The sequence below is a fragment of the Eupeodes corollae genome, chromosome 1 (assembly GCF_945859685.1).
Source record: "Eupeodes corollae chromosome 1, idEupCoro1.1, whole genome shotgun sequence".
NCBI classification, from domain to species: domain Eukaryota; kingdom Metazoa; phylum Arthropoda; class Insecta; order Diptera; family Syrphidae; genus Eupeodes; species Eupeodes corollae.
In genome coordinates this window covers 228,467,536-228,494,708 of record NC_079147.1, presented here as the reverse complement: position 1 = coordinate 228,494,708, position 27,173 = coordinate 228,467,536, and the positions used below count along the sequence as shown (strand labels likewise).

At 30.7% G+C, this 27,173-nt stretch overlaps 1 protein-coding gene across 4 annotated transcripts in view; it reads left to right on the top strand.

Annotated features, from left to right (window-relative positions):
* Positions 1–688: 688 nt before the first annotated feature.
* Positions 689–27,173, top strand: part of LOC129940229 (microtubule-associated protein futsch) — a 96,829-nt gene continuing 70,344 nt past the window's right edge. Inside the window, exons 1-2 of one of the 4 annotated variants that reach the window (XM_056048487.1) lie at positions 689–1,482; positions 6,245–7,289. In XM_056048487.1, coding sequence (XP_055904462.1) covers positions 6,710–7,289 — 580 coding nt within the window. In that variant the 5' untranslated portion in view covers positions 689–1,482; positions 6,245–6,709. The other 3 variants (XM_056048490.1, XM_056048488.1, XM_056048489.1) reach the window with 3 other exon arrangements.

The window sequence follows — 27,173 nt, the reverse complement described above, 5'->3', positions numbered from 1 at the left end:
TAAAATTGAAAAAAAAGAAGAAATATCTAGACATTACCTATATTGATGATACCTGTGCCCTATAAGTAGCTAGAAATACATTTGGAATCTTACTCTAACACATATTCTCCAAAACCACCGCGTTTACCCAAGGAAGACTCCCATTTTTCGTTGGTATATATTGAAGGAAAAAGGCAAATGAAAACAAGACATAGACACATTCCATTCGTCGAATTTGATTAAATTCTATCATCAGCAGGGTATAGTATTTAACATCTATTAAGCTTTCTGCACTCCTGTTTAAAACAATTCTCCGGACCTTTTTTTAAAAAAAACGTTCTGTTCTCTAAAGGAATTGATATCTCTCAAACCATATGTTCTTCTTCTATACAAACACAAAAAAAAAAAGCTGCACAGAAGCAAGCAACTTCGGAGAGCGCAGGCCTTTCAAGAAACACGAGAAATATTACCAACAACTAAATATCTACTTATGTTTGTAAGTTCTAACCTATAACTTTCGTATTTCTTCCCTAACTGTCACTTTTTCACATTTCTTGTTTTGTTGTTTTTGGTTTCTATAGGGGAAACTAGCCTTTTTTTTCATACCCCGAAAAATCACCACCCCCCGCAGCGAACTCATCCACCAACTGCGGACGCATGCCAAATATTTTCGTCGTGATTTTAGACTCGGTGGATTCGAAGAGAAAATCTACACGAACTGCACCTAGTACCAACCAAACTGCTACCTATTTAAGAAGCAAAGTAAGAAGCCGGTTAACGCAGCTCCAGTTTTTTTCTATGTGAAAAATCATACATATATATATAAGATATATATATATGGAAAAAATACTTTCCTTAGCCAAAGAAAATTTATCACAAAATTATGTGCACACCGAAATTATAAACTTTACTGAAAAGAAAAAAAAATTGCGTGTACCAAAATCCGTCTAAAGTTTATTTTGGTTTCAAAGTGGATACTAATATTGTTACCATCATCATCGCCCCATACCTACATACATATATATCTACATTTCCCAAATAAAAATTCAATAAAACAGATTCCAGATACAAAAAAAAGTTTAAATTTTTGACAAAAGATACAAAAAAGAAAAAAGTTTTTTGAAAATTAAAAAAAAAAAATCGTTATATCTATGAGTAAGTGCTTAATTAAGACTGCAGATTGATTTTCATTGTCGATTCACAAATAATATACACAACCATTCAATATATTATCAATATATATTTTATCCAACAAAAAATAAAAGCTTAATAAAAGAAATTTGCTTCTTCGCTTTAAAGTCCATTTATTCAATTAGTCAATAAGAATATATTAAACAAAAAAAAAACTTTAAGCAAAATCAGTGAAATTACAAAAAAAAAACATCAATATATTTAAAAATATAGTTAAATAACCTTTTCGGCAAAAGTAAATTTAAGATATTTAAGCTTTTTTCTGTCCAATAAAATTATTCAGCGTATAAAACTTATAGCAGTCAAATAAAGGTGAGCATATATAAAAAATATCTTCTTTTTTTTGAAATCATCCTTTTTCTCACATTATTTTAGTACGTACATATTTTTTTATTAAGTTAGTTATATGGCCTAGTGAGAGGAGTTAAAAAATCGAACAGTACACCCCACTTTTAGAATTTCATAATTGAAGGGGTACAGCAACAACAACAGGCTGACTGACACGCCATGGGGAAGAAGTTCAAATCATACACCTGTCAGCTGTTTTCTCGCTTTAAAAAAAAAGAAAATATAATCAATACTGAAACTGAATCAGATGGTTTCGTTTCAATTTAAATTTGTTTCGTTACGTTTCGTTTCATTTTGATCCGTTCCAAAACGTTGTTGGAAAAACTTCAAGTCCAACAATTTCCAAGTGCACCATGTGTTTCTTCAAAAATTGGGCTGTTGTTTTTCCACTTCGGTAACTATATCCATTTGAATAGCTTCTAACTTAGAAATTGGTGAAGTGCGCCTGTGCTATAATGCCGGCAATTTCATCAGAAGTGGAAGTTTCCTTCATTGCTGCATATCCTGGTGGAAGGTACCACCTTTGATATCTTTTTTCTTTTTGGAAATTTTCGTTCTTGGTGCTATTTTTATTGCTCCAGCTGGGGGTATCATTTTTTTCGTGGTTTTGGTGATTCCATAGTTTCTACGTTTTAGTCTGAAATCAAATATAGAAACCTTCTAATTATAAAAAGACGTACCTATAATATCAAAATGTTGGTATAGGTTTATGTAGGTAGAGGACTACGATGATACGATTGTTACTTAAAATATTTTTAGGTATACCACTTTTTCGTCGCGTTTTCTACGACTTATTTTCGAGTATATCGAATTTTATTTACTTACATAGGTACATCTATCTATTCTATGGTATTTGAAAAAGTTTCCCTTTTTTTACTTCTTGACACACCGAAGCTAATCTTCTTCCACAAGATTCTATTTGAAAATAAACGAAACCGCTATTTGATATTAAGAGTACCTCAACACGAATTGTGTATGTTTCTAAAAGTTTTGAGCTCTTTTCTTGAAGTTTAACTCATGACGTATTATTTTGAGATGCTTATATGTTTCTACGTAATAAAATTTGTTAAGAATAGAAAAAGCTCTTCTTTAATTTTACTCACATTTGAACTCACTGTAACTCTAGTGTGAATCCTTTTTCGTGCAACTCTTTAGAAATGATACTCAAATAATGTTTATCCCAATGAAATGATTTTGAAATTGACACTAAACTGGCACAACACCTTAAGAGTTATCCAATTTAAATTCTTCATTTGAGTGAAATATCAATGATTCCTCAAAGAACGCTCGTTTTACTCAAATTATGTACTCAAGTATGAACTTTTCAAAAATGTTTATCAAAGTAGAATCGTTTTTAAATTGGGACTTTATCTTTAAAAACATTCAATTCGAGTACTTATTTGAGTGAAATCCCAATAATTCCTCATAAAACGCTCGTTTTACTCAAATTATGTACTCAAGCATGAACTTTTCAAAAATGTTTATCAAAGTAGATTTGTTTTTAAATTGAGACTTTAACTCTAAAAACATTCAATTCGAGTACTTATTTGAGTGAAATCCCAATAATTCCTCATAAAACGCTCGTTTTACTCAAATTATGTACTCAAGCATGAACTTTTTAAAAATGTTTATCAGAGTAGAATCAATTTTAAATGGAGACTTTATTTCTAAAAACATTAAGAAAACATTCCACTCTAGTACTTATTTGAGTGAAATACCAGTGATACCACATAGAATGCTCGTTTTACTCGAATTATGTACTCAAATATGAACTTTTCAAAAATGTTTATCAGAGTAGAATCAATTTTAAATTGAGACTTTATTTCTAAAAACATTAAGAAAACATTCCACTCGAGTACTTATTTGAGTGAAATCCCAATAATCCCTCATAAAACGCTCGTTTTACTCGAATTATGTACTCAAGTATGAACTTTTCAAAAATGTTTATCAAAGTAGAATCGTTTTTAAATTGAGACTTTATCTCTAAAAACATTAAATTCGAGTACTTATTTGAGTGAAATACCAACGTAAACTCATAAAACTCTTTTTGCACTCATATTATGTACTCCAAAATGAGTAATTTGAACTGTTTACCATAAATTGGCACAAAATTGTAATTTGATTGAGTGAAATATTAAGTGTTTCCTCAGATATCAAATTCATTGACTTTTTATTGTTCATATTTTTCAAACACAATTCATCAGAAATGAAAATAGGAATTATACATTCTAAGGACATGACAGAAAAATATGTTTCGAGTGAGTTTTGAGTGACTAATAATATCTTTATAAAAAAAATCATAATTTGTTATTGTTTCACAAAAAAAAAGGTAAAACTTGGAGTAAAAGTAAACAGAAAATAAAAACACAATTTTGACTTTCTCTATAAAAAAAAAAAACACTCAACTTAAACTCCGTTTTTTTGATACTTTTCCAAAAAACTTTTTACAGAATTTTGTGTACAAAAAGGACCGAAAATTCGAAAGTTATCATCAGTCCAGCCGCAAATAACATCGCGAGCAAGTGTAATCTTGAGCAGTTAGTATCTACATTATTTGATATTTATTAAATATTAGTGTTGTGAATTTAAAAACCATTCCTTAAAAACCCTATTTATGAATACCGATCCATTATTTAAGTGAAAATTTCAAAATATGTCCGCATACCCTCGTAATTCGTAAGATATAGAATCCTACAGCAAAGTTAACTATGACTATCTTGTGTCGCCATTAAAACTTATCGGAAAAATTCATTGCGGGTTTTCTTTTATATATCCATTTGGAATAGTTCCAAGTTAAATACCTACCTAGATAGTCCAAGACCCAAAACCATCTCGTAATATTGTTGTTTTTGTTCTGGTTGGTAATCAAGTCAAAGTTGCAACACTGGAATATTGTTTTCCACAATCCACATTAAATTATAAAATAAAAAAGGAATTCCCTTCCATAATATGAAAAGCTCCTTCTTTCAAGTCTAAGCAACAACTCCCCCTATTTTGTTATTGTATTTTCCAGTTCTATGTCGTCGTATATTGGATATATCCTCGTAGTCGTTGTGGTCTTGGTCGTCGTTGTAGTTTTCAACGATGCAGAAACCTCATCAGTCTTCGTCGAGCTTTCATTTCGAACAGAAGTAGCCAATCTAAAAGTTCACTTTGAACAGAACTAGCCGCTGCGGTATTATACCATCATACCTAACATAAAAACCACTTGACTTTGTTTCAAGAACATAACAGGGGCGCCATATATTGCACCACCTCGTGACAAATAAATCAATAAAATTTAAAAAAGAAAAAAAATACTTACTTCCCATAAGCAGTTTAAAAAAAAAAAAACTTACCCTAAGGCAAGGCAAAAATATTATACACGAGTATATGTACCTCAACGCTCAACCGGACACGACTCCTATCACCCAAAAAGGATTGCTTTCTTCCGTTTTAAGTTCTTGTGGTTAGTTCTGGTTCTGTTTCTGTTACGCAGTGTTTTCGAACCACAAGTTCGTCTACTTTACAAGACTAAAACAGTTTAGTTTTGTACATCGGCGGGTGCGGTCTTCTCCTTAATTTTCTCACTTCGGCTATATTATACCTAAACTCTTGTAGGATATATAAGTTTTTAAATTTTTATTTTTTTGTGAAACATCTTATCTATTTTAAAGTTTAAAAAATAAAAAACAATAAGACTTAAATTTTCAAAAAAAAGAAAGACTGTGATAAAGGGTGAAGCGAATGATGAAAACGGTCTCCGCCGCTTATTTTATAGCTTGTATATTTTGCTAATATACTAAAATTGTCAGCACCGATGCACATTTAGTTGCATTTATTTTTGGAAAAACGCTTGGATCTCATACACACGAGGAGTCGAATATTGCAACATAAAGCCTCGACTTTATAGCTGGAAAAAAAGAGATAGTATATGCTTTTGCATTTTTGTAGGTACCCAAAAACAACAAGAAACCCGCAGTGTGTTTTTTAGTTGTACGAAAATAAATCCAATGCAGTTTGCAGTATTCGTCTGCCCTTTAAATAAAAAAATCAGAGAGCTCTCTTATACCTTCCTAGAAGATTTATAGTTAGTTCCAGATTTTTGTATACGTCTTCTTGATCTTGTGTATGATGGTGATTTTTTAAATTTTTAAACATTTTTAAAAACAAATTTAATTTATTGATAATTTCAATATTTTCAAAAACAAAGTGACTCCAGTAAAAAAAAAGATTAAATAATTAATTTGAAAATAACTCGGTTCTGCATAACAATTAAATTAATTTTTTTGTATAAACAAATTCACTAAACTAAAGAAGTTAAATTTCTTTGCCATATCTTTTTTTTCAAAATTACTTTCCATTCAAAAAGTTGTGATATCCAAAAGAACAAAGATTCAGCTTTAACTAAAATTAAACTTTTAATCACGAAAATTAAAAAAGATTTCCGAATTAATGATTCGAGACTTCTAAGAATATCTCCTTCTTCGTAAGAAATAGTCCTTTTTTTTTTCTTTGTCACAACAGAATACGTAACGTAAGCAGAAACAACTCCCCTGGAGTGAGTCATCAAACTTCATGGAAAAGACCTTTTCTTCGTTTGCTTCATCCGCAATAACATTCGTTTAGCCGTAACCAAAATTAAATACCACCCCTAATTATATCCTTTTTATTGCTTAACAAAGAATATTTATTTATAGTAAATTTCTCTAATTTTTTTTTCGTTTTTCTTTCTCCGAAAAAACAGCATTGCAGAATATACATTAAAACAAAATAAAAAAAAAAAAACTTCAACAAAACAAAAAAGAGTCTAACTAAAAAATAATTTAAGTAATAACATCTCCAAAAACTAAAAACCTAAAAAAAAACAAAAGGACTTGAGTAACTTTTGAAGTGAAAGTCATCCATTTTAAAACAAGCCAGCACAAGGTGCAGCGTTATTAAATAAATATTATTCTATTTGACATTTTGTTAATATTAAAATATACAAAGTGGTGTTAAACAAAAAAAAAAAACAACAGCCCTTAGTGAAACAACAATTGTTGTTAGTTGAACTTAGTGTTTAAAGCTTTTAAAAGTTATTAAAAAATAAACTCAGTCTTGTCAATTTAATTGATCAAATTAATATCAAATCGATAAAAACTCTTTTTGTCAGTTTTTTTTTAAGAAGACTCAAATCAAAAAGAAAACCAAGCCGAAAGTATAATCTGTGATGGGGGATCAAGATATTGTTGGTCCCAATGCTGGAAACGGAGCTGGAATAGCTTCCGAGAACGTTGCAGCAGTTTCAGCAGGAGTAGAGCAATCGGGACCGGCAATGGCTGGCAGTAATAATGGAAATGGAGCTATAAGAAATGGCAATGGCGATGATGGTGGAAATGGAAATGGAACTGAAGGAATTAATGGAGGTGGGGTGGCAGGCAATGCCAATGGCGGTCATCCAGTTCCGGATAATTTAAATATTATCACCAATGGAATGACCCAAGCCAACGGCACTGGCAACGGCAAAGGCAACGGCAAAGGTAGCGGCAATGGCAATGGCAACGGCAGCGGTGGAAAAGGCGGTAATGAGGAAAATGTAGATTTGAATGCTGGTGACGCTGGCGTTGCCGAAGAGGAGGGCGGGCGTGCTCCGATAGATACTGCTTGCTCCGATGCTGATGGTGGACCATCAAGTTTGGTTGGTATGGTTGGACCTCCCAGTCCCTTGACTGGCTGTTATTTGCTGATTGTATTGGGAGAGCCACACTCAGACGAACACAAGGATCATATTTTACAGAATCTATTAAAAGGTAAGTTCACATAATCTCTTACTTTTAATTTCATTAATTTAACTCATTATAAGAATATTGCAATCAAGCTGTTTTCGTAAAGACATGGGCATAGTTATCTTATTTGATTATTCATGCCTTTATATCTCTATGGAGCAGAACAATGAAGGTTTGAGATTGAGATGCATTGCATCTTACTTAATTGATTGGTTTCATTATGTAAAACGTTCTTTCCTACGACAATTGAATTCTATGATTCTATGGAATGGATGAAAAAGTAAAACAATAACTTATAGAAATTGTTATTGCAATAATTTAATTCAATTATAATTGGCAAAGTATTCTCAGATTTAATTGAGTTGAGTTGAGTTGCGTATGAAGCTTTTCAAAGACTAGTTTTGTTTTGCTTCTTTTTTAATGTAAATTTGAAGACCTATTTCTTTTAGTACCTATAACGTAGATTAAAATAAGTCTTAAAAGTTATAAAATATTCGTTGATTTTTAATGTTTTGAATGAAAAATCTCAGCGATACAACGAACTCTTTAATTTAGAACAATAAGAACCTAGTTAAGAAAATGGTTAACTTTTTTCTTTGCATATAAGACTTTGAGGCCTTAAATTTTAGGATTAAAAAACTAGAATCCGACAAAATAGTAAAACTTTCTAATAATACATTTTCTCAATAATTCAAATGAAGTCATGTTTAAGAAAATGTTTGTAAACGGTTTTAAAAATCATAGCTTCTATTGTGAAATACAATGTGGATCATATCATGGCTGAAAGAACTTAATTTGAAAAACTAAATTTTAATTATCAGTGAAGAAATTAAATTTCTAAAGCAAACTAAATAAATTTAAAGCTGACAAAAACAAAACCAATACAAAATATACACAAAAGTTGTATGTTGAGTGTAACAAATATCCTAAGAATCTTAATTAGTAATGTCCAGTTTGTCAGTGCTGAGTTAACACCAAGTTAAACCTAGATCTAGTTAATCCCGAATTCAGAGTTAACTCACGGACAAGTTTTTCAGTGGGGTAAAATTTAACCCCATGAGTAATATTATAATTTGGTATCACTGAAAATTTATCGATTCAGCTGTCAAAAAAACTATCGAAGTGGATAGATTTTGAAGTTTTGGTTGACAGCCAACAGTTGACAGTTGTTTTTAATCTCACTTCTTGATGTTTTTTAAGTCAAACAAAATGAATAATTGAAAGTCAAACTTTTTCTCTAAACTTAAATAATTTGTCGGAATCTGATAAGTCTTTTTTTTCTCAAAACATTTAAACTTAAAATTTCGTATAAAACACTCAAGACGCATCAAATTATTTATTTTTCCACAAAAAGAAATATTTTTGTATGTTTAAAATCATCAAAATAATTAATAGTTAAGTCACTAAATTTGAAGGGTTAACTCAGAGTTAACTATAAGATTATGAAAGACTGAAAAACATGTTTTAGGAGTTTAAATTAAAGAAGTATTGTCTTGGCTCAAAGAAAACGTGATATCAACATCTGATATCCGTATTTTCTCTGACAGCCAGGCCGCTATCAAATCTCTGGACTCTGTCTCTACAAACTCTATAACAGTCCATAACTGTCGATCAACTCTAATGGAGATTGGGCAACAGTTTAATATTCACCTTTGCTGGGTGCCGGGCCATAGAGACATTCCAGGTAACTGTAAGGCAGATGAACTCGCCATGAACGGTACAGTACTGGCATACCAATCGCTACTTGTAAACTGTTGCTAATGCAAGACGCTGCGAGGAGGACAGGCACCAGGTGGAACAACATCACCACGTGTCAAGTCACAAAAAACATCTGGCCAACACTGGATTTAAAACGTTCAAGGTGCTTGCTCTCTCTAAGCAGATCGCATATAACTCGATAATTGGTGTCATACCCGGACACTGACTAATAGGAAAGCACGCCACGAGACTAGGCGTATTCTGAAATGACTTTTGCAGAAGCTGTATGGACGAGAAAGAGGAAGAAACGGTTCTTCATCTTCTCTGCACATGCCCTGCTCTAGCTCTAAAACGCAAGAATTACCTAGGATAATTCTTCTTTAACGATCTAAACGATCTAAATCGTATCGGTATAATCAGCCTCTCTCGTTTCGTAAGGGACTCTAACTGGTTCCATTGAGCTTAGGAGGAAGCCTCAAGATTCATGTGGTATCACAATGGGCCATTAAACTGGCCTAAGTGTGTCCGTTTCCATCTTGGACAGCCAATATAACCTAACTTAATTTGAGTTTAACTCTAAAGTCTCGCACTGAGATTATCCTAATCTCTATAGCCCTGTTATAGATTTTTGAAAATAATCAAGACTTTAAAGCATATTATTATGAAATTTCTTTTACAAAGGTTTAGTTGTCACTTAGAGTACACCATTGGTGCTTATGACTTTATTTAATTGTTGGGTCTGTCAGTGAAAAACATGTTCATATCAAAAATGAATGTTTACACAAAAGTTGTATGTTGAGTGCAAAAAATATCCTAAGTATTAAAGTTAGAATCTTAATTACTAATGTCCAGTTTTTCAGTGCTTAATTAACTCCAAGTTAAAGCCAGAGCTATAGTTAACTCATTAACTAGTTTTTAAGTGGGATTTAATTTTGATCTCATGAATGGTATCATAATTTGGTATCACTGAAAATTTATCGATTCAGCTGTCAAAAACACTATCGAAGTGGATAAATTTTGGTTGACAGCCTCCAGCAGCCGGTGTGTTCAATCCTATTTCTTCAAATTTCGTGAAAATCCTTATCGCTCAAATCGAAGTTTTAATATTACAACAATTTATTCATTTTTTGACAAAACGAAATATTTCAGTATGTTTTAAAATCTTTTAAATATTTAAACCAGAGTTATTTCACTAAATTTGAAGGGTTAACTCAGAGTTAAGTCCCAAAAGAACCGGATCAAAAACAAATGAATGTAACTCCAAAAGTTAATGTTTTTAATATCAGAAGTTTTGAAAATTTTAAAAATAACGTCGTACAAATGGTGCCCATCTTGTTCGTAACGGGTGGCAAGTCGGTCCCAGAAGTTTCGTTGGACGCGCTCTAGTAGGTCTTGTTCAATTGACCGATGATACATTTTTTGACATTGCATACCACACAGTTACTTTATGGCTATGGAGTGGTCGTTCATGGAGGCGTTGAGGGTTCTCAGAGGCATAATAGCGGCAGTTCTGTCGATTAACAGAACCATTGAGATGGAAGTGCGCCTCATCGCTCATGAGCAGCAACATATCGTCTTTCACTTCAAACAACGCAACGAGAGCATCTCCAATGCGAACAAAGAACGCTGTGCGTAATCAGTAGGTTGCAACTTCTGAACGATTGCCAACTTGTAGGCATGAAACTTTAAATTATGCTTGATAATTCGCCTCAAGGCTCTGTAGAACAGATACTCTCACTCAGTCAACGTTTTGTTCAGTTGCAGCTGTCCGTACGGGGCCAGGTGGTTTCTTTTTCATTACACTGCTTGTACTCCGAAAAGAAGTTACCCATCTCAAAATTGTGTTTCTTGAAGGAACAGTACCGTGACGTCCAATGTTGAATCTGATTCGAAAAGCCTGCTGCACTGCCACCACCGATTCAATGTTTTTAATAAATTCCTCCAGTGCGAAAACACGATGAATCGCTTCCCAACGATCGATCCATTGTGGTAACTAAACGGCACTACCTGAGGTTTCAAACGAGCCCATCCCCACCTCGCTCGACCGCACCAGTGAGGAGAAAGGGCTCCCTTCTTTTCGTCCGGTTCCCGTGGGACACCCGGTATATAATAACTATTATAATAGATTATATATATAATAGGCTGGAAAACATGTTTCAGGAGTTAACTCAAGTTTATCTCTAAAACTAGAATGATTTCGCACTAAAAAACTGGGCCTAAATCTTAAATGAAAATAATTCTGTAGCCCTAGTTATTTGAGAAAGAGAAAGAGATACACATATGATAGTTAGCAAGATTCGAAAGAGGATGGCCAGTTTATTCAAATTTTATTTGTTTTTAATGGAAATAAATATTAATAATGAAAAATAGTTTTTTGACAATTACCAAGTCTTTTAAGGAATTATATTTTTTTAATTCATTTTACCAAGCGTAAGTTGTCACTTAATTTAAGATTGCTTAGTTTGATATTACCCGAGTTTTGTTGGAAAATCTATCAATAGTATTAGTAAGATTTTACACAAATAACAAAAACAATATCCGCAGTATGAAAACTACCGATAAGAGTTAAAGTAAAATTTTACTACGGATGAGTTTTTGACATTTATACGAGTCTCGAATTGATCTTATGTTATTTCGTTCTCAAATGTTGGTACGATTGATATTGCATTTGTATCTCGATGGCTGTGTTCGTTGAGTAGTTGTGCATTTGGAATTATGTGTTTTCCATTGGAGAAAAAAATCAAGAGAAAACAATAGAAAAGATAATTAAGTTTAAATTAAATAAATTTGTTTGGTGTTTCCACCGCACAAGAAGATTTAAAAATAATTACGTTTGACAGTACTTTCTAAAATGCAAATGGTGTTTCGATGTTTTCGATGCGTGAAGTGCAAGTGAGTTAGTTTGATTCGTGTTAAACAAGGAATAACTGAATAGTTCAGCAATGTATAAGAATATGCTACCTACTCCATGTGCAATTATTGTTTTTTTAATTTGATTAATACAAAACTACATTTTTTGTAGACAAACATGCGAATAAACAGATCATAATGCATTATCTGTAAAACCAACTACTCCACAGTCCACACTGGTTTTTCTTCACAAATTTTGACTTGACTCCGATCCCCGACGGTATTTGAGTCCAATCATTTTAACTTGATTCAGGTATATAAAAAATTGAGGCGAGCTTTAAGCTCGCTTCAACACCACAAGTTACTGAAGTAGTCTACGAACAAACCCGCTTCTTGAAGTTTTTATTTTATGTCAAATTGTTTGGTTAAAACTTTGAAATCGCCCCCCAGGTGTGAAAGCATTCATGGGATGAACTCATTCCCGCTGGTACTGGACTTGATCAATTCAAGCAAAAGCCGCAATTGTTAAATGACCTTTTTTTATAGAATCTTAATTTCCAGATGTTTTTTAACCATTTCTACTTGAACATTTTTTAAGAACTTTTAAGAAACTTCTCGCGATATATAGTCTTTAAAAAAAACGAGAACTACAACTTTTGAGATTAATATTGCCCGACGAAGCATGTTTCGGTAATAGTGAAAGCACACAAATTATTCCAAGGCCTGTTTTCTGACGTACGTGACTATGAAAAACTTGTATGATGTTAAATACAGTAATCATACAATTTCGTTACCAATGAGCTGGCCAAAAAGATATTTAGACAATCTTCCAAAACTAACATTATAATTGGTAGCTTTTTAGCCAACTTCTGACAATAAATTGTAGAACAGCTTTATTGTCAGCTTATTGGTAAATAATATTCGGACATTGTAAAATCTGCCAATCAGGCTTCCCAGATTGGGATATTTATTGGATATTGGGATATATTTTACCAAAATTATCGACACAAATTTAGAAGGAAAGTCCAATAATAATAATTGCGCTATAAGTAGCCCAAATAAAATATTGGGCGATATTTCTTTAAGCGCTAGAAAAATATACAAACAGATCGTTTCTTATTAAGTTAAAAGCTTTGGATTGATATTTATCAACACAAAATAAATATTTTATTTTCCATTAGTTTAGTTTAGTTTGATTGACTTCAAAAATTTTAATACTGTTCACAATTTTCTTTGTAAGTTTATCTTAAGTCTTAATATGGTTATGTGAAACGTCGTTTTCAAATAACAGCTTCCCCTACTTTTGCTCGGAAAATATCGAAATTTTGGTACGAGGCAATCAATACACCCAGATACTTTACTCCTTAACTATTTCTACGACTTCTTCTTGAAAAGTACATTTTTCCATTCTAGAGTATCTCTCTTCGCCGCTTCTTAGTTAACTGATAATTTCCAGACTTTGTAATAGCACTGAAGTCTATTCATCATCAGCTGCATTCCGTCTATAGATTCGGCTAGGAAGACTATTACGTCAGAATAAATAAGACCATGAATAGATTTTTACTAAGTACTATACTGCCTCTCACTGACTTCCTTATATCGTTTATGTATAGACTGAACAGTAGCGCGCTTAAAACGCATCCTAGCTTAACTCCCATTGAGGTCCGAAATTCATCGGAAAGTTGTTTCCCATTCCTCTGATGACTGCTATTATTTTTTAAGAGATTCCATAATGGTAGAGCTTGTAGAAGAGAGCTTCCCTAGAAATAGTGTCGAATGTTGCCCGAAAGTAGACGAAAAATGCATACAGCTTTTTGCAATTCTTCCTGTAGATTTCGGCTATGTTTACTAAAGAAAATATTTGATCGATTGTTATTTTTTCTGAACCCTGCTTGAAACTCGGTCAAAAGTTTCTTGCTTTCAATCCAATTGGATAATCAATCTAGTTTACAATACTGAACTAAAAAGCTTTGTCGCAGTGTTTAAAAATGAAATGACTCTATAGTTAGTTGGATCTTCGAGGTTGCCTTTTTTGTGCAAGGGATAGATGATTGCTGATCAAAAACTCACGGGAGAGTTGGCCGTCTCAAAAATGCTGTTGAATTCGACAGTAAGAAGTTGTAGAAATTTGATGGCAAGAGGTTTATCAAAAAGTATTCTGTCCTCCCCAGGAGCTTTGCCATCTTTTGAATTTCGTATAGCTGCTTCAACTTCTTATAGAGAAAATAGAGCATTAAGAATTTCATCGGCTATTAAAGACTTGCAAATTGAATTAGCGGTAAGATTTCAGTTGTGATAAGAAGACTCGAAAAATGTCTTTTAAGGCGCCATTTATAGCTATCATTGGAATCGATCCGGAGAAATTTTGTAATCGATATTTGACCGTGTTTCCCTTTGATTAGAAATGAAAATTATATACTGATTGATCGGAAATCACACAAAGAATTTTTTTTGAGAAATAAAAGTGTAATTACGAATTTATTTTTCCATTTTCCAGGCGGATATTCATTTTCCTGAACAGCTGACACTTCTATGTTCGAAAGTGAACGAATCGTTCCACTGATTTGTGTTCCAATTACAGATTTCTGTCAGTAAAAATTTGTCTGTGGCTTTCAATCAGGAATTTTTTTTCAATGACAGACATTTTTAATGAAAGCTATAAACGACCTGCCAAATTCCAATATTAGTTTTTAGTGATGAAAACCAATTATAGCTATAAGAAGGTCAATGTGGAGGTATTAAAGTCGTCTTTCCACTCAAAAGCGTTACTGCTTTCCAGAAATCAGTTGCGTTTTTAGCGCTGTTTATTGTTTCAATATTTCTGAGATAGAAATTTAGTTCTTTAAGCTTACAAAGCTCTTTGTATTTTTTGTTTGCAGATGCATACAGGTCTTTAAAGTTAATGTTATCAGGCATTCTGAGTAACTTTTCCATTAGTTTTTCTTCATAAAAAATTATAATACCAGATTTGTTAGCAGGCTTTCTATTTTATTCATGGCAACCCTGCTACCTTTGTATATTGTAAGAGGTGCGTTGTAAAACCGAAAAGTCGCCTACCTTGTTTTGTACGGCCCAGTGAATCAAAGCCAGTTTACTACATTTAAAATTAATAATATATTAAATATTGGCATCTGTTGATCGGGTTTTGGAATTTAATCTAATATTGCTTTATGATGTTCAAGCCAACACGTAAAAAATTACAACTTAACGTAAGTTTTAGTAAATATTACCAAGCGAATTACTAAAAGGAGCTTAAATAAAACGGAGCATAAGCTCAAAGAAGGTTTTCTATGTACAAGGTAGAGTAGTTCCAATGAAATTCCTAACAAAAGGTTTCCTTTTCATATATCAAGTTTTTCAATAAGAGCTCTTAATTTTTTTTTTGTTATTAAACCAAAAACGATTTTAGACATCAATTAAATTACTTATTCCTGTGAAAGTACGTTTGATTCCATTATGTATGGATCTCGATTTCTTTTGCATGGCCCCCACGGGCACGCTTGCAGAAATTAAGACCCTGAACTCAATTTTCCACGGTTTTCAAGCATACATCGGCAGATACTGCATTTCACATTCGATATTCGTACGAAGTTCATCAATCGTCTTTGGCTTGTTGGCATAGACTATAGACTTGACGTAGCTCCACAGTAAAATGTGTAACTGCGTCAATTCACGGTACCCGTGGCATGATGGTTAGTGCGTTGGACTGTCATGCTAGAGGTCTTGGGTTCGATCCCTGCCTATGCCATCTAAAATCTTTTCACGGGTACTGCCTCTTGCGAGGAATTGACAACTTCTCCAAGAGTAACTATTGTCATGAAAAAGTGCTTTCGGAGCCGTTCGGAGTCGGCATATAAACTGTAGGTCCCCTCCATTCCTGACAACATTACTCGCACACAGGAATGGTTGAGAGTTGTAAGTCACTAGGCCTTGGTTCTCAATGGACTGTCGCGCCACCCAATTTATTTATTTTATTTTGCGTCAATTCACACAACCGAGGTGGCCAAGCGATTGGACCATTTCGTGAGATAACAAGTTCTCTAAACTTGGTTTCCAATATGTTGATTGTCACATTGGCTGTGTGGCTTCTGGCTCCGTCCTGTTAGAACCACATGTCTTCCAAGTCGATATCATCCATTTGGGGCAAAAAATATTCGGTCTTGATTATCACGGAAGACTTGCGGAACAATGAAGACTCTGCCGAGCTGGCCCATAAACCACAACAAATCGTAATTTTTTTGGGATCCAATGATGACTCATGGAGTTTGTGTGGATTGCTCTCTGACCAATACAACATATTTTGTTTTTTTGACGAAGCCATTCGCCCAGAAATGAGCCTCACCGCTAAAGATGATTTTTCGATGAAAATCCGAATCATTTTCAAGTTGCTGCTCAGACCAATTCAGGAACATAAGACGCTTCTGGTGTTCAAGGTCAAGATCTTTTCGCAAAATTCGCCACAAAGACGTCACAGAGATGTCTAACGCTTGGGAACGACGTGCGAGAGACTCATTTGGGCTTTCTGCAACTGAAGCCTCAGCGGCTTTTGTACTGTGCCGTGGATTCAAATTTGTCCGCTAGACGCTCAATTGTTGATCTGCTATAACGATTATGACGACCATAAATTGCTCGTAGCGCTCTTAACGTTGAGGTCATTAACTCCACATTTCTGTAGCAAATTTTAATAATTTCGACTCGCTGTTGGCTCGAATAACTTTCCATTACGAAATGACAGCTTACTGAAGACAAATGTCAAAAGAGCGGTAAGAAATATGGCGTCGTTTTCAAGCGACGTGGTAAGTTCACGCATTGTATAAAATTATTATCTTTCACAAAAGTTTAAGTTTACGTGACAGCACGTTTAATTAAAATGGAATCAGTTGTTCTCGTTGAACATCATGTGTTCAACATCAAAAGCTGTATTTTGCGTTTACAAAAGCTATTACAAATTATTAAATAATTAATATTTAAAATTACCAAAAATAAGCAACAAAAAAATTGTATTCAATTACATGAACAAATCGCTTGTAATGATTTACTAATTTTAGAAATATTCGGAAAAAATGATGGTTTGTTTATTTTCTTTAACAAAAGTGAAATTCTTCTTATTAGAAGTCACAATAACGCTTACTTTAGTTTACCCGAAAACTGTGTATAATTTTAACCAAATTATGTAAATCATTTCTAATAGAAAATCTTACAGTATTTTACATAATTGTTTAAACAACTTTAGTACTTTTCTTTTTATTTATTTCATTGTAAAGAGAAAGTTATGAAATTAAAATAGAAAACCATATCAGCCAAATTTCGACTCAAAATTGCTTTAGTTTTGGGAACGGTGACTGCAAAATTTTGTGTGCATTTTTAGTAATGGTATATTTAGTTTTTATTTTGTCAAGTGTCAAAAATAAGTTTTTTGGAAACGTTTATTGAACTAAATTGAAACATTCTTATAATAAAATAAACAACAAAAGAATAACTTGACTTAAGAAAGAACCAAAATTTTATACTATTTTTTTTATTAAACATACCACAGAAACAGATGGTTTTCATAATTTTGAATTAATTAGATTTATTAAGGAAAATCTTCTAAAATAATTTAGTTATAGTCCATACTTTGTGAATTGCATTACGCAATCTTTTCAGTAAAAAAAAACCTATTTAATTAAAGCATCCAAAGTATTCTGAAAATTATTCATGTATCCACGTTCTTCAGAAATATGTATGTGCATAGCTTTATGTACAATATACATATCTATTAACCTAGCCTTTGTAGGAAATTTATTTTCTTAACGTTGATGCAGCTATATACACGTAAAGGCATATAACATACTTGTGAAAAGAAACCTACAGTTTCTAGTTAATTGAATTAATTAAGGGCCCTGGCTCGTAATGTTCTTGTGACACAATAGACTTCTAAATACATATAAAAGTTTCGGAAAACCTCTACCTTCTGTCATCCTTAAAGATTTTCTATAAGCCTGTATGTATATTAACATGAAACACCTTCAGCTAGAGTTAATGATTCCTTTTAAGTCGAGAAATAAAATATAAATTTTATGGGGCTAAATTAGACCAGTTGGCTTATAAACGTATTTTGTCTGTTACATAATAACCTGCACCGGTCTTTGAAATTTTGCAAAGAAAAGATTAAGTGATAATTTTTTTTCTGGTTAATAGAAAAGACTTTTTATGTTTCCAATTAAAGTTGCCTAGCCATTAATATTAAGGCCCACGGCACGGTGTTTGTTAAAATTAAGCATATTTTAGGACACTAATCACCAAACGCAGTTTTTATAGTCTTCATTTTAGAAGGGAAGATTTATTTTTAATATACAAGTATGTATATAAGTTGATACCTAAAACAGGTAAAATATTGTCCAAAGCTTTTTGAATATAAACTGGGTTTTTTAAAAGTCAGAGAAGTTCCGATGGCGGTCGTAAGGATTATATACGAGTAGTGTATGAAACGATGACTGTCGATATTTGTTGAACTAATGACACTTAAATTTTCATTTCATAATCTAACAAGATAAAAGTTCTTAAGCAAGGAAAATCGAAGAAAGACTTTAAAAACTAAAATGTCTCTTATAACATAATTCTTATTTAATTAAGTTCCCATAGGAGGTTATTAATATCGATCCGATCTGTCGAATTGAATTGAATAGCAATTTAAAAAAAAATTGAAAAACTTAGTCAACCCAAAATATCTCACAAAAAATAGCGCTGGCGACTTGAATTAAATTTTAAATAATATATACTTAAGCGTGATACCAAACTAGTATATTTTTGGAAAAAATCCGATCAGCGGTTTTATTTATAAATCAAAATAACTGAAACAAAATATTTGTCACTTCGAATATTTTACAAACAAAAAATAATGTTATTTCCAAAATAATTGTTTGAAACGAAGAATTATATTTTTGATATCTGAGAAAAACTGAATTGACGTTTTTTTTTATAAAAAAATAAAAGCTTTAAAAATCAAATTACTAAAAGTCCGCAAAAAAAATTATTTGGACTCAAATATCTTTTCAATAATTTGAGATTATGGCTTCTAACTTCTTTAATCTTACAAGAAATATTGTTTTCAACATTGGAAAACTTTTGAAAAACCCAATTGACAGTTTTATTACAAAAAATAAAAACCTAAACAAAAAAATTAATAAAAGTTGGTAAAAATTGATTTAAGACTCAAATATCTTTTCAAAAATTTGAGAGATTGGATTCAAATTATTTTTTTTTATAAAAAAATTGTTTTCAACATTCTGTAAAATTTTGAGAAGAATCGAATTAACAGTTTTTTACAAAAAAATAAAAAAGCTAAACAAATTAAAAAAAAAGGTGTTTACAATTAATTTCTGATTATCTTATAAAAAATACTGCCTTCAACATTCGGTAAAATGTTGAGAAAAATCAAATTCACAGATTTTTTTACACAAAATGAAAACCTTAAAAAATTAATTAAAGTTGGTTAAAATTCATTTCTGACTCGAATATCTTTTTAAAATTTTGCGATATTGGCTTTAAACTAATTTTATCTTTTAAAATATATTGTTGTCAACATTCATTAAAATTTTGAGAAATATCGAATTGACAGTTTTGTTTTACAAAAATTGAAAACCTAAAAAATATCAATTAAAGTTGGTAAAAATGATTTTTGGCTCAAATATCTTTTTAAAACTTTGAGATATTGTTTTTAACATTCAGTAAAATTTTGAGAAAAATCTAAAAATATCTTTTCAAAAAATTGGGATATTGGCTTCAACTTACTTTTTTTTATAAAATTTTTTAGAAAAATAGAATTGACAGTTTTTTTTACAAAAAAATAAAAACCTAAACAAAAAAATTACTAAAAGTTCGTAAAAATTGATTTTCAACTCAAATATCTTTTCGAAATTTTAAAATATGGGCTTTAAACCAAATTTCATCTTTTAAAAACTTTTGCGGTCAACACTTAGTAACATTTTGAGAAAAATCGAATTGGCAGCGTTTTAACAAAAAATAAAAACCTTAACAAAAACTACTTGAAATTGGTAAAAAATGATTTTTGACTCAAATATCTTTTCAAAACTTTGAGATATTGGCTTCGAAATATTTGTTTTATAAAATTTATTGTTTTTAACACTCAGTAACATTTTGAGAAAAATCGAATTGACAGTTTGTTTTACAAAAAATGAAAACCCAAACAAAGTTGGTAAAAATTCATTTTAGACTCAAATATCTTTTAAAAATTTTAAGATATTGGCTTCAAACTTATTTTAACTTTTAAAAAATATTGTTTTCAACACTCAGTAAAATTTTGAGAAAAATCTTATTGACAGTTTTTTAACAAAAAATAAAACCTAAACAAAAATTACTAAAAGTTCGTAAAAATTGATTTTCGATTCAAATTTATTTTCAAAAAATTGAGATATTGGCTTCAAATTACTTTTTTTTATAAAAATTATTGTTTTTAACATTCGGTAAAATTTTTAGAAAAATCGAATTACAGTTATTTGCAAAAAATAAAAAAATAAAAAAAAGATGGTAAAAATTGATTTTCGACTTAAATATCTTTTAAAAAAAATTGAGAAAAAGGCTTCCAATTATTTTTTTTATAAAAAAATATTGTTTTTTAACATTCTGTCAATGTTTTAGAAAAATCGAATGGACAGTTTTTTACAAAAAATAAAAAGCTACAAAAAAATTAAAAAATTTGGTAAAAATTGGTTTTCGATTCAAATATCTTTTCGAAAATTTGAGATATTTGCTTTAAACTAATTTTATCTTTTAAAAACTATTATTGTCAACAGTCAGTAACATTTTGAGAAAAATCGAATAGACAGTTTTTTTTACAAAAAATGAAAACCTAACAAAAATTATTTAAAGTTGGCAAAAGTTTATTTTTGGTTCAAATATCTTTTTAAATATTTGAGATAATGGCTTCCATTTTATTTTATCTTACAAAAAAATATTGTTTTCAATATTCACTAATTAAAAATAGTTTTTTGAATTGACAGTTTCTTCAACAAAAAATAAAATCCTAAAAAAAAAAACTTACAAAAGTTCGTAAGAATTGATTTTCGACTCAAATATCTTTTCGAAACTTTAAAGTATGGGCTTAAACTTAAATTTTATCTTTTAAAAACTATTGCTGTCAACATTCCGTAAAAATTGAGCAAAATCGAATTGACAGTTTTTTCAGAAAAAAACAAACCAAAACAAAAATTACTTAAAGTTCGTAAAAATTTTTTTTTCTCGAATATCTTTTCAAAAATTTGCGATATTGGCTTTAAACTAATTTTATCTTTTAAAATACATTGTTGTCTACATTCAGTAAAATTTTGAGAAAAATCGAATTGACAGTTTTTTACAAAAAATAAAAACCTAAACAAAAAAATTATTAAAAGTTGGTAAAAATTGATTTTAAATTCAAATATCTTTTTCAAAAATTTGATATATTGGCTTCAAATTACTTTTTTTTAAATACTGTTTTTAACATTCTTTAAAATTTTGAGAAAAAGCTAATGGACAGTTTTTTACAAAAAATAAAAAAGTTAAAAAAAAAAATGAAAAAAAAACTTGTTAAAAATTGATTTTCGGCTCAAATATCTTTTCAAATTTTGCGATATTGGCCTTAAACTAATTTTATCTTTTAAAATATATTGTTGTCAAAATTCAGTAATATTTTGAGAATAATCGAATGGACAAAAATTACTTAAAGTTCGTAAAAATTGATTTTCCATTCAAATATCTTTTCAAAAATTTGATATTACAGCTTTCAATTTATTTTATCTTACGAGAAATATTGTTTTCAACACTCCAGTAACATTTTGAAAAAAATCGAATTGATAGTACCTACAAAAAATTACTTAAAGTTCGTAAAAATTGATTTTCGATTCAAATATCTTTTCAAAAAATTGAGATATTAGCTTCGAAATATTTTTTTTATAAAAAATATTGTTTTTAACATTCAGTAAAATTTTGAAAAAAATCTAATGGACAATTTTTTACAAAAATATAAAAAAAAAATTGGTAAAAAATGATTTTTGGTAATGGCTTCCATTTCATTTTATTTTACAAAAAATATTGTATTCAACAATCCGTAAAATTTTTTGGAAAATCTAATGGACAGTTTTCTTACAAAAAATACAAACCTAAACAAAAATTGCTAAAAGTTCGTTAAAACTGATTTTCGACTCAAATATCTTTCAAACATTTAAAACTATGACTTCCAACTAATTTTATACTTATGAGAAATATTGTTTTTAACATTCGGTATAATTTTGAGCAAATCGAATTGACAACTTTTTTAAAAAACATTTCAAACCTAAAAAAAAAAAACAATGTTAAAACTTGGTAAAAATTTACTTTTGACTCAAATATCTTTTCAATTTGTATCTCCCAGAAAATATTGTTTTTGACATTTAGTAATATTTTTATAAAGATCCAAAAGTCCGTTTTTTATAAAAAAAAATTAAATCAACAAAAAATAGTACGAAAATTTGGCAAAAATTGATGTTCGGTTCTCGATATCTCATAAACAATAAAATATGTTGACTTCAAAATAATTTCATTCATCCAATTTTTATTTGTTTATGTAAGAAATACAAACTTTTAAGAAATGCTATTCTAAAATTGCTAAAAATTGGTTTCCAACTAAAAATCTTGTTAAAAAATAGATTTTGAAATCAAGCTATTAAATTATATGCAAAATATTGTTGGTAATTTTTGAATGTTTAAGAATAACTGACAAATGTTTTAACAAAACACAAAAACCTACAAACCTTTTAAGCAAGACAAATCGACATACGAGATGAAAAGTTATCAGTGTGGGTCGCATCCCAGACTCTTTTTGAATTGTTATTAAGTTGGAATACAAAAGTGTAGGGTCATTTCGTTGTTCTGTGTCGACAGCGCTGGCAATCGACACCTTTCGAACTCAACTGTCATTTTAATTGTCAAAATATACTTTGAAAGTTTGCCATGCAAGTTAATGGAATTTCAAAAAACATATCTTTTTAAAAAAACTTTCTACAAAATTGATGATTCAAACGTAGCTAATTTTGACACATTACGCGAAGACTATGATCTTTATAACTACAATTTTAAAGACCTTAAGAGAATAAAAAACTAATAATGTTTGAAAGACATCAATTTCATTTTAGTGGAAGATATGCCACTACTCATGGAAAACGTATTTTTTAACTGTCAAAAGATGACAGCTTCAAAAGTTACAGAGCTACCCAAATAGCTATGTATCTATTCAACACAAAAAATCGAATTGAAAAATCCTAAATATAACGTTTTAATTTGTTTTACTCACGTCAGTCTTTTAAGCCCCACTTTTACCTGACTTTTTAATTGAACGAGCAATTCCTATATAGCACAATTAACATACTGCTCGAGTTTTGTGTGTGCATTCTCTTTGGCCAAGTTCTGTTATATGCGTTCACTTTATATAAGACTCTATTTTTATTCAAGTCCTTTATTTTTTACAAGTGAATAATAAATTTTAACTCACAAATCACAATCACTGCAATGCAGATAAATTAAACACACAAGAAACATGATACAAGAAAAACTTACAAAAACTCATATTAGGTTTACTACTTTTGTGTATCGTATATATTATATATGCGCATAGTGATCCACAAGAGTTTTAAGTAGAAACGTGCCCGGTATAGGGCACCCCACTAAGGGTTAGTGGGGAAGGTTCGTTTAAGAAAATCCCTTTTATTTTGCATTTCTCATGCGCGCTATTTTTGTTCCAACTGAAATGCTCGTTAAGACTGTTTTGCTTTCGGCAAGAAAATAACAACTTATTTTGACCTGCCCGGCCCCGCCCGGCCTCCACCCGGTACTCACTCTTCAAACAACATTTTTTCTTCAATGTCTAGAACATGGATATTTTGAACTTGCTTTATTCGAATAAATGGTGAAGAATCTTCTTCCTTTCACTTCCTTCAATATAAAAGGGGGAAGGATGAAACAATTACAATTATTTCGCATGAAATTTTGTTGAATTTTCGTCCTTAAAGTATGAAATAAAGTTGTTTATTCAGAAAGGATGTTGAGAACATCTCCTCTTCGATAGTGTATTTTGGAATATGGGGCGGCGAAACTTAAAGTTCAAAACCTTCGTATTTAATTATATTTTGTATCAGCAAAAAAGTTCGTCTTAAGAAATTTTATTAAAGTGACGAAATTGCATATGACGTTTATGAAGACGAGATATTTAAGACCTTGCTTAATTTTTTAGATACTCGTATATGTATGTGCCTCATAGACTTGGTAAGTTGGCACAGCTTTTTGGTAATAAAAACAGAATATATTGTCAAGTGTAGAAGAGTGAAAAGTGAGGAAGTTTTTGAATTTTTCATTTTTAGGATAAAATAAAATACCCTTTGCTCTTGGATCGGGAAATTCAATTACATTTTCAATTTCACGCCCAGGCTAAATGCCATTGGTTCAAGGATCAGGGTCGATTCAATTTTCCTATCTGAAGTGATGTTGACAACAAATATTTGTTGGTATTTATGTGTATGAATATTGGGCCGCACATCACATGCCGTTTATATATATATACAAAATTATGTAAATAATGCCACCTTGTCAGATTGAATCACAGGGATAAAGGTAGACAATTTTATATACTTATAGAGAGTGACACTTTACACACGACGACGACGATGTTATGTTCGTTACTTTTCTTTTACCTGAAGTAAACGGGAAATTGGATATTTTGAGAGTAAATTATGTCATCAAAATCCTCGGATGTATAGAAATATTCAACTCAGTCATAGGAAAATTTAATATGCGGCTGAAATTGACATATTTGCGTCCGGTTTATAAATTGTCGTTCTGTAATTTCAATAATTAACATAAACAAGTAAAATATCCAATTGAAGTCTTTCCCTGAAATAACTCAACTCAACTTATACTCATACTGCTAGGATTTTCAACTATAAATGTAGACTTCAAGCGTAATGACAAGTACAGAGCTTCTTTCTTTAGCCACACTTCACGAATGTGGAATTTTTTTAATAGACTTCAGATGTTCTCCTTTAAAATTTCATGGTCTTAAAGCTAAAAGCACGAAGAGCCGCTTAAAATAAACTGACAAGAAACTGTTCACTATATTCATCAGGACGACATTATCCTTAAATTTATAAAAAATCAAAAGTCTTCGTTGTTAGAAGTTGCAATTAAAATATCACATCAAAGTTTTGATGTCTCAAATTAAAACAGTGACGCGATTTCTTTATAAAAAATGTTTAAAAAAGCCAAACAAAAAACATACAGTATATTGAGCTGAAAAGCTCTCAAGGACGATGAAGAAAAAATCCCTTTGTACTGCTACAAGAGATTCCATATATAGTCGTCATGTTGGTTTTTGTCAATGATGCGACCTCAACCAATGCCGAAATCTAAATTAAAAAAATATCACCAAAAGAGTGAACCATACATTTAAAATTAAAAAAAAAAAAAACAAAATAACAAAAACCACAAATACTTCATAATAAAAAGGATAAGAAAGGACATATCCATTTGCAAGTGAGCAAGTGCTTGGTTTAGCTGTCAAGTTTTTCCTCTGTGGTGTGTGTTTTTATGTATGAGTATAGTTCTGCGCCTTGTCGGCCTCGAAGAAGTGGCAATGCGATGATAAAACTTTGTAAGAGTCGTGATTTGAGCAATGTAACACTCATATTCACATTCTTGGATCATTATTTTATGAATGTCCTTTGAATAAATGAAATGGAACAGTCAACAAGGATATTATGGTCGCAGAGACAAATTCATGATTTATGTCTCTTAGCTCTGTTTTCCATCAGATATTAAATTCTTTCAGACTAATATTTAATTATTGAAAATTAATTACCTAGTAATAAAATAGGTAAAATTTTGAAGTTGCGAATTAACTTCGTTTAAAATTTGTACTGCACAACAAACGTCAAACATTATTAGTTTCTCTGATGAAAAGAAATATTGGCTCAAAGTTCATTGGTTCTTATCATTGAAACTAATCATTGAAATTTTTTGGACAGTTCGATAATAGCTACTATTGAAAATTTCTGTCATTTTTTCAATATACCACAAGTATTTGGGGATAGAGTTGTTACAATTAAAAGAAAATGGAACGAAAGCACAAGCTTTCATTAGCTAATAACATTGAAACCAATCATTGAAATTTTTTGGACACTTTGATTGTAGCTATTATTGAAAATTTCTGTCATTGAACAAAACTTTTCCGACTGAAATCAAGTATTTGAGGTAAGAGTTGTGACACTTAAAGGAAAATGGAACGCGTTTCCTCCTAATTATAAAATACAAAATAAGCTGTCCATTGAAAATGATTCCATCATTGAAAAATTTAAAATAAACTATAATTTCAAGGTTGCGAATTAACTAAGTTTAAATTATTGTTACGTTTAATATGGTATTAATTTCTCTGACGAAAAGAAATATTGGCTCAATAAGTTTTAGCTCGTTTGTACCATTGAAACCAATCATTGAAATTTTGTTTACAGTTCGATTGTAGCTATTATTGAGAATTTCTATCATTGAACAAAACTTTTCCGACTGGAATCAAGTATTTGAGGTAAGAGTTGTGACAGTTAAAGGAAAATGGAACGCATTTCCATAGCTCATTGGTTTCTATCATTGAAACCAATCATTGAAATTTTGCTGACATAGCTATCATTGAAAATTTCTTTCATTGAACAATGATAAATATCAAGCATTTGAGGATCCAGATGATATTTGAAAGTAAAACTGACAAGTGGCAAATAAAAATCAAATGGAAAGCTTTCGTTCCGAATTAGTGACTCAAAAATCAGCTGATCATTGAAAACGATTTAAAAAACGATCTAGAAGAAAAGTTGTGGTTTAAATGAAGAATTTTTTGTAGTAAACAATTTCTCCAACTCAACTTTGCTAATCACTTTTAAATCTTGAAATAAAATGTTCGAAAATGGAAACCAATGATAGCTTCGAAGGCCATAATAAATTTAAATAAGTTCATCCAATAAATTATATGTAGCTTCCCAAACATTTCTTTAAAGAGCACGAATTTTGATCAGATTTAATAAATCAGGACATTTTTTGTGAGGGGCTAAACTGTCTTTAATAGCTATAAACGAAAAGCATGAACGTCAACATTCAAGGGTTCTTATATCAAATAGCAAGCACTTTGTTTTGTAACTTTGGGATATCAAAGTTAGTTTTACAATTTATTTCTTCGATCAAATATCTTCATCGAAAAGTTTTGTTTTTTGAACTTTCTCAATTCTCTTACAAGAGTTACGTACTCAAGTTCTCCACAGACGTTACCATGGAAATTAAAAACTGACTTGAGTGAATCAAAGATTTTTAAAT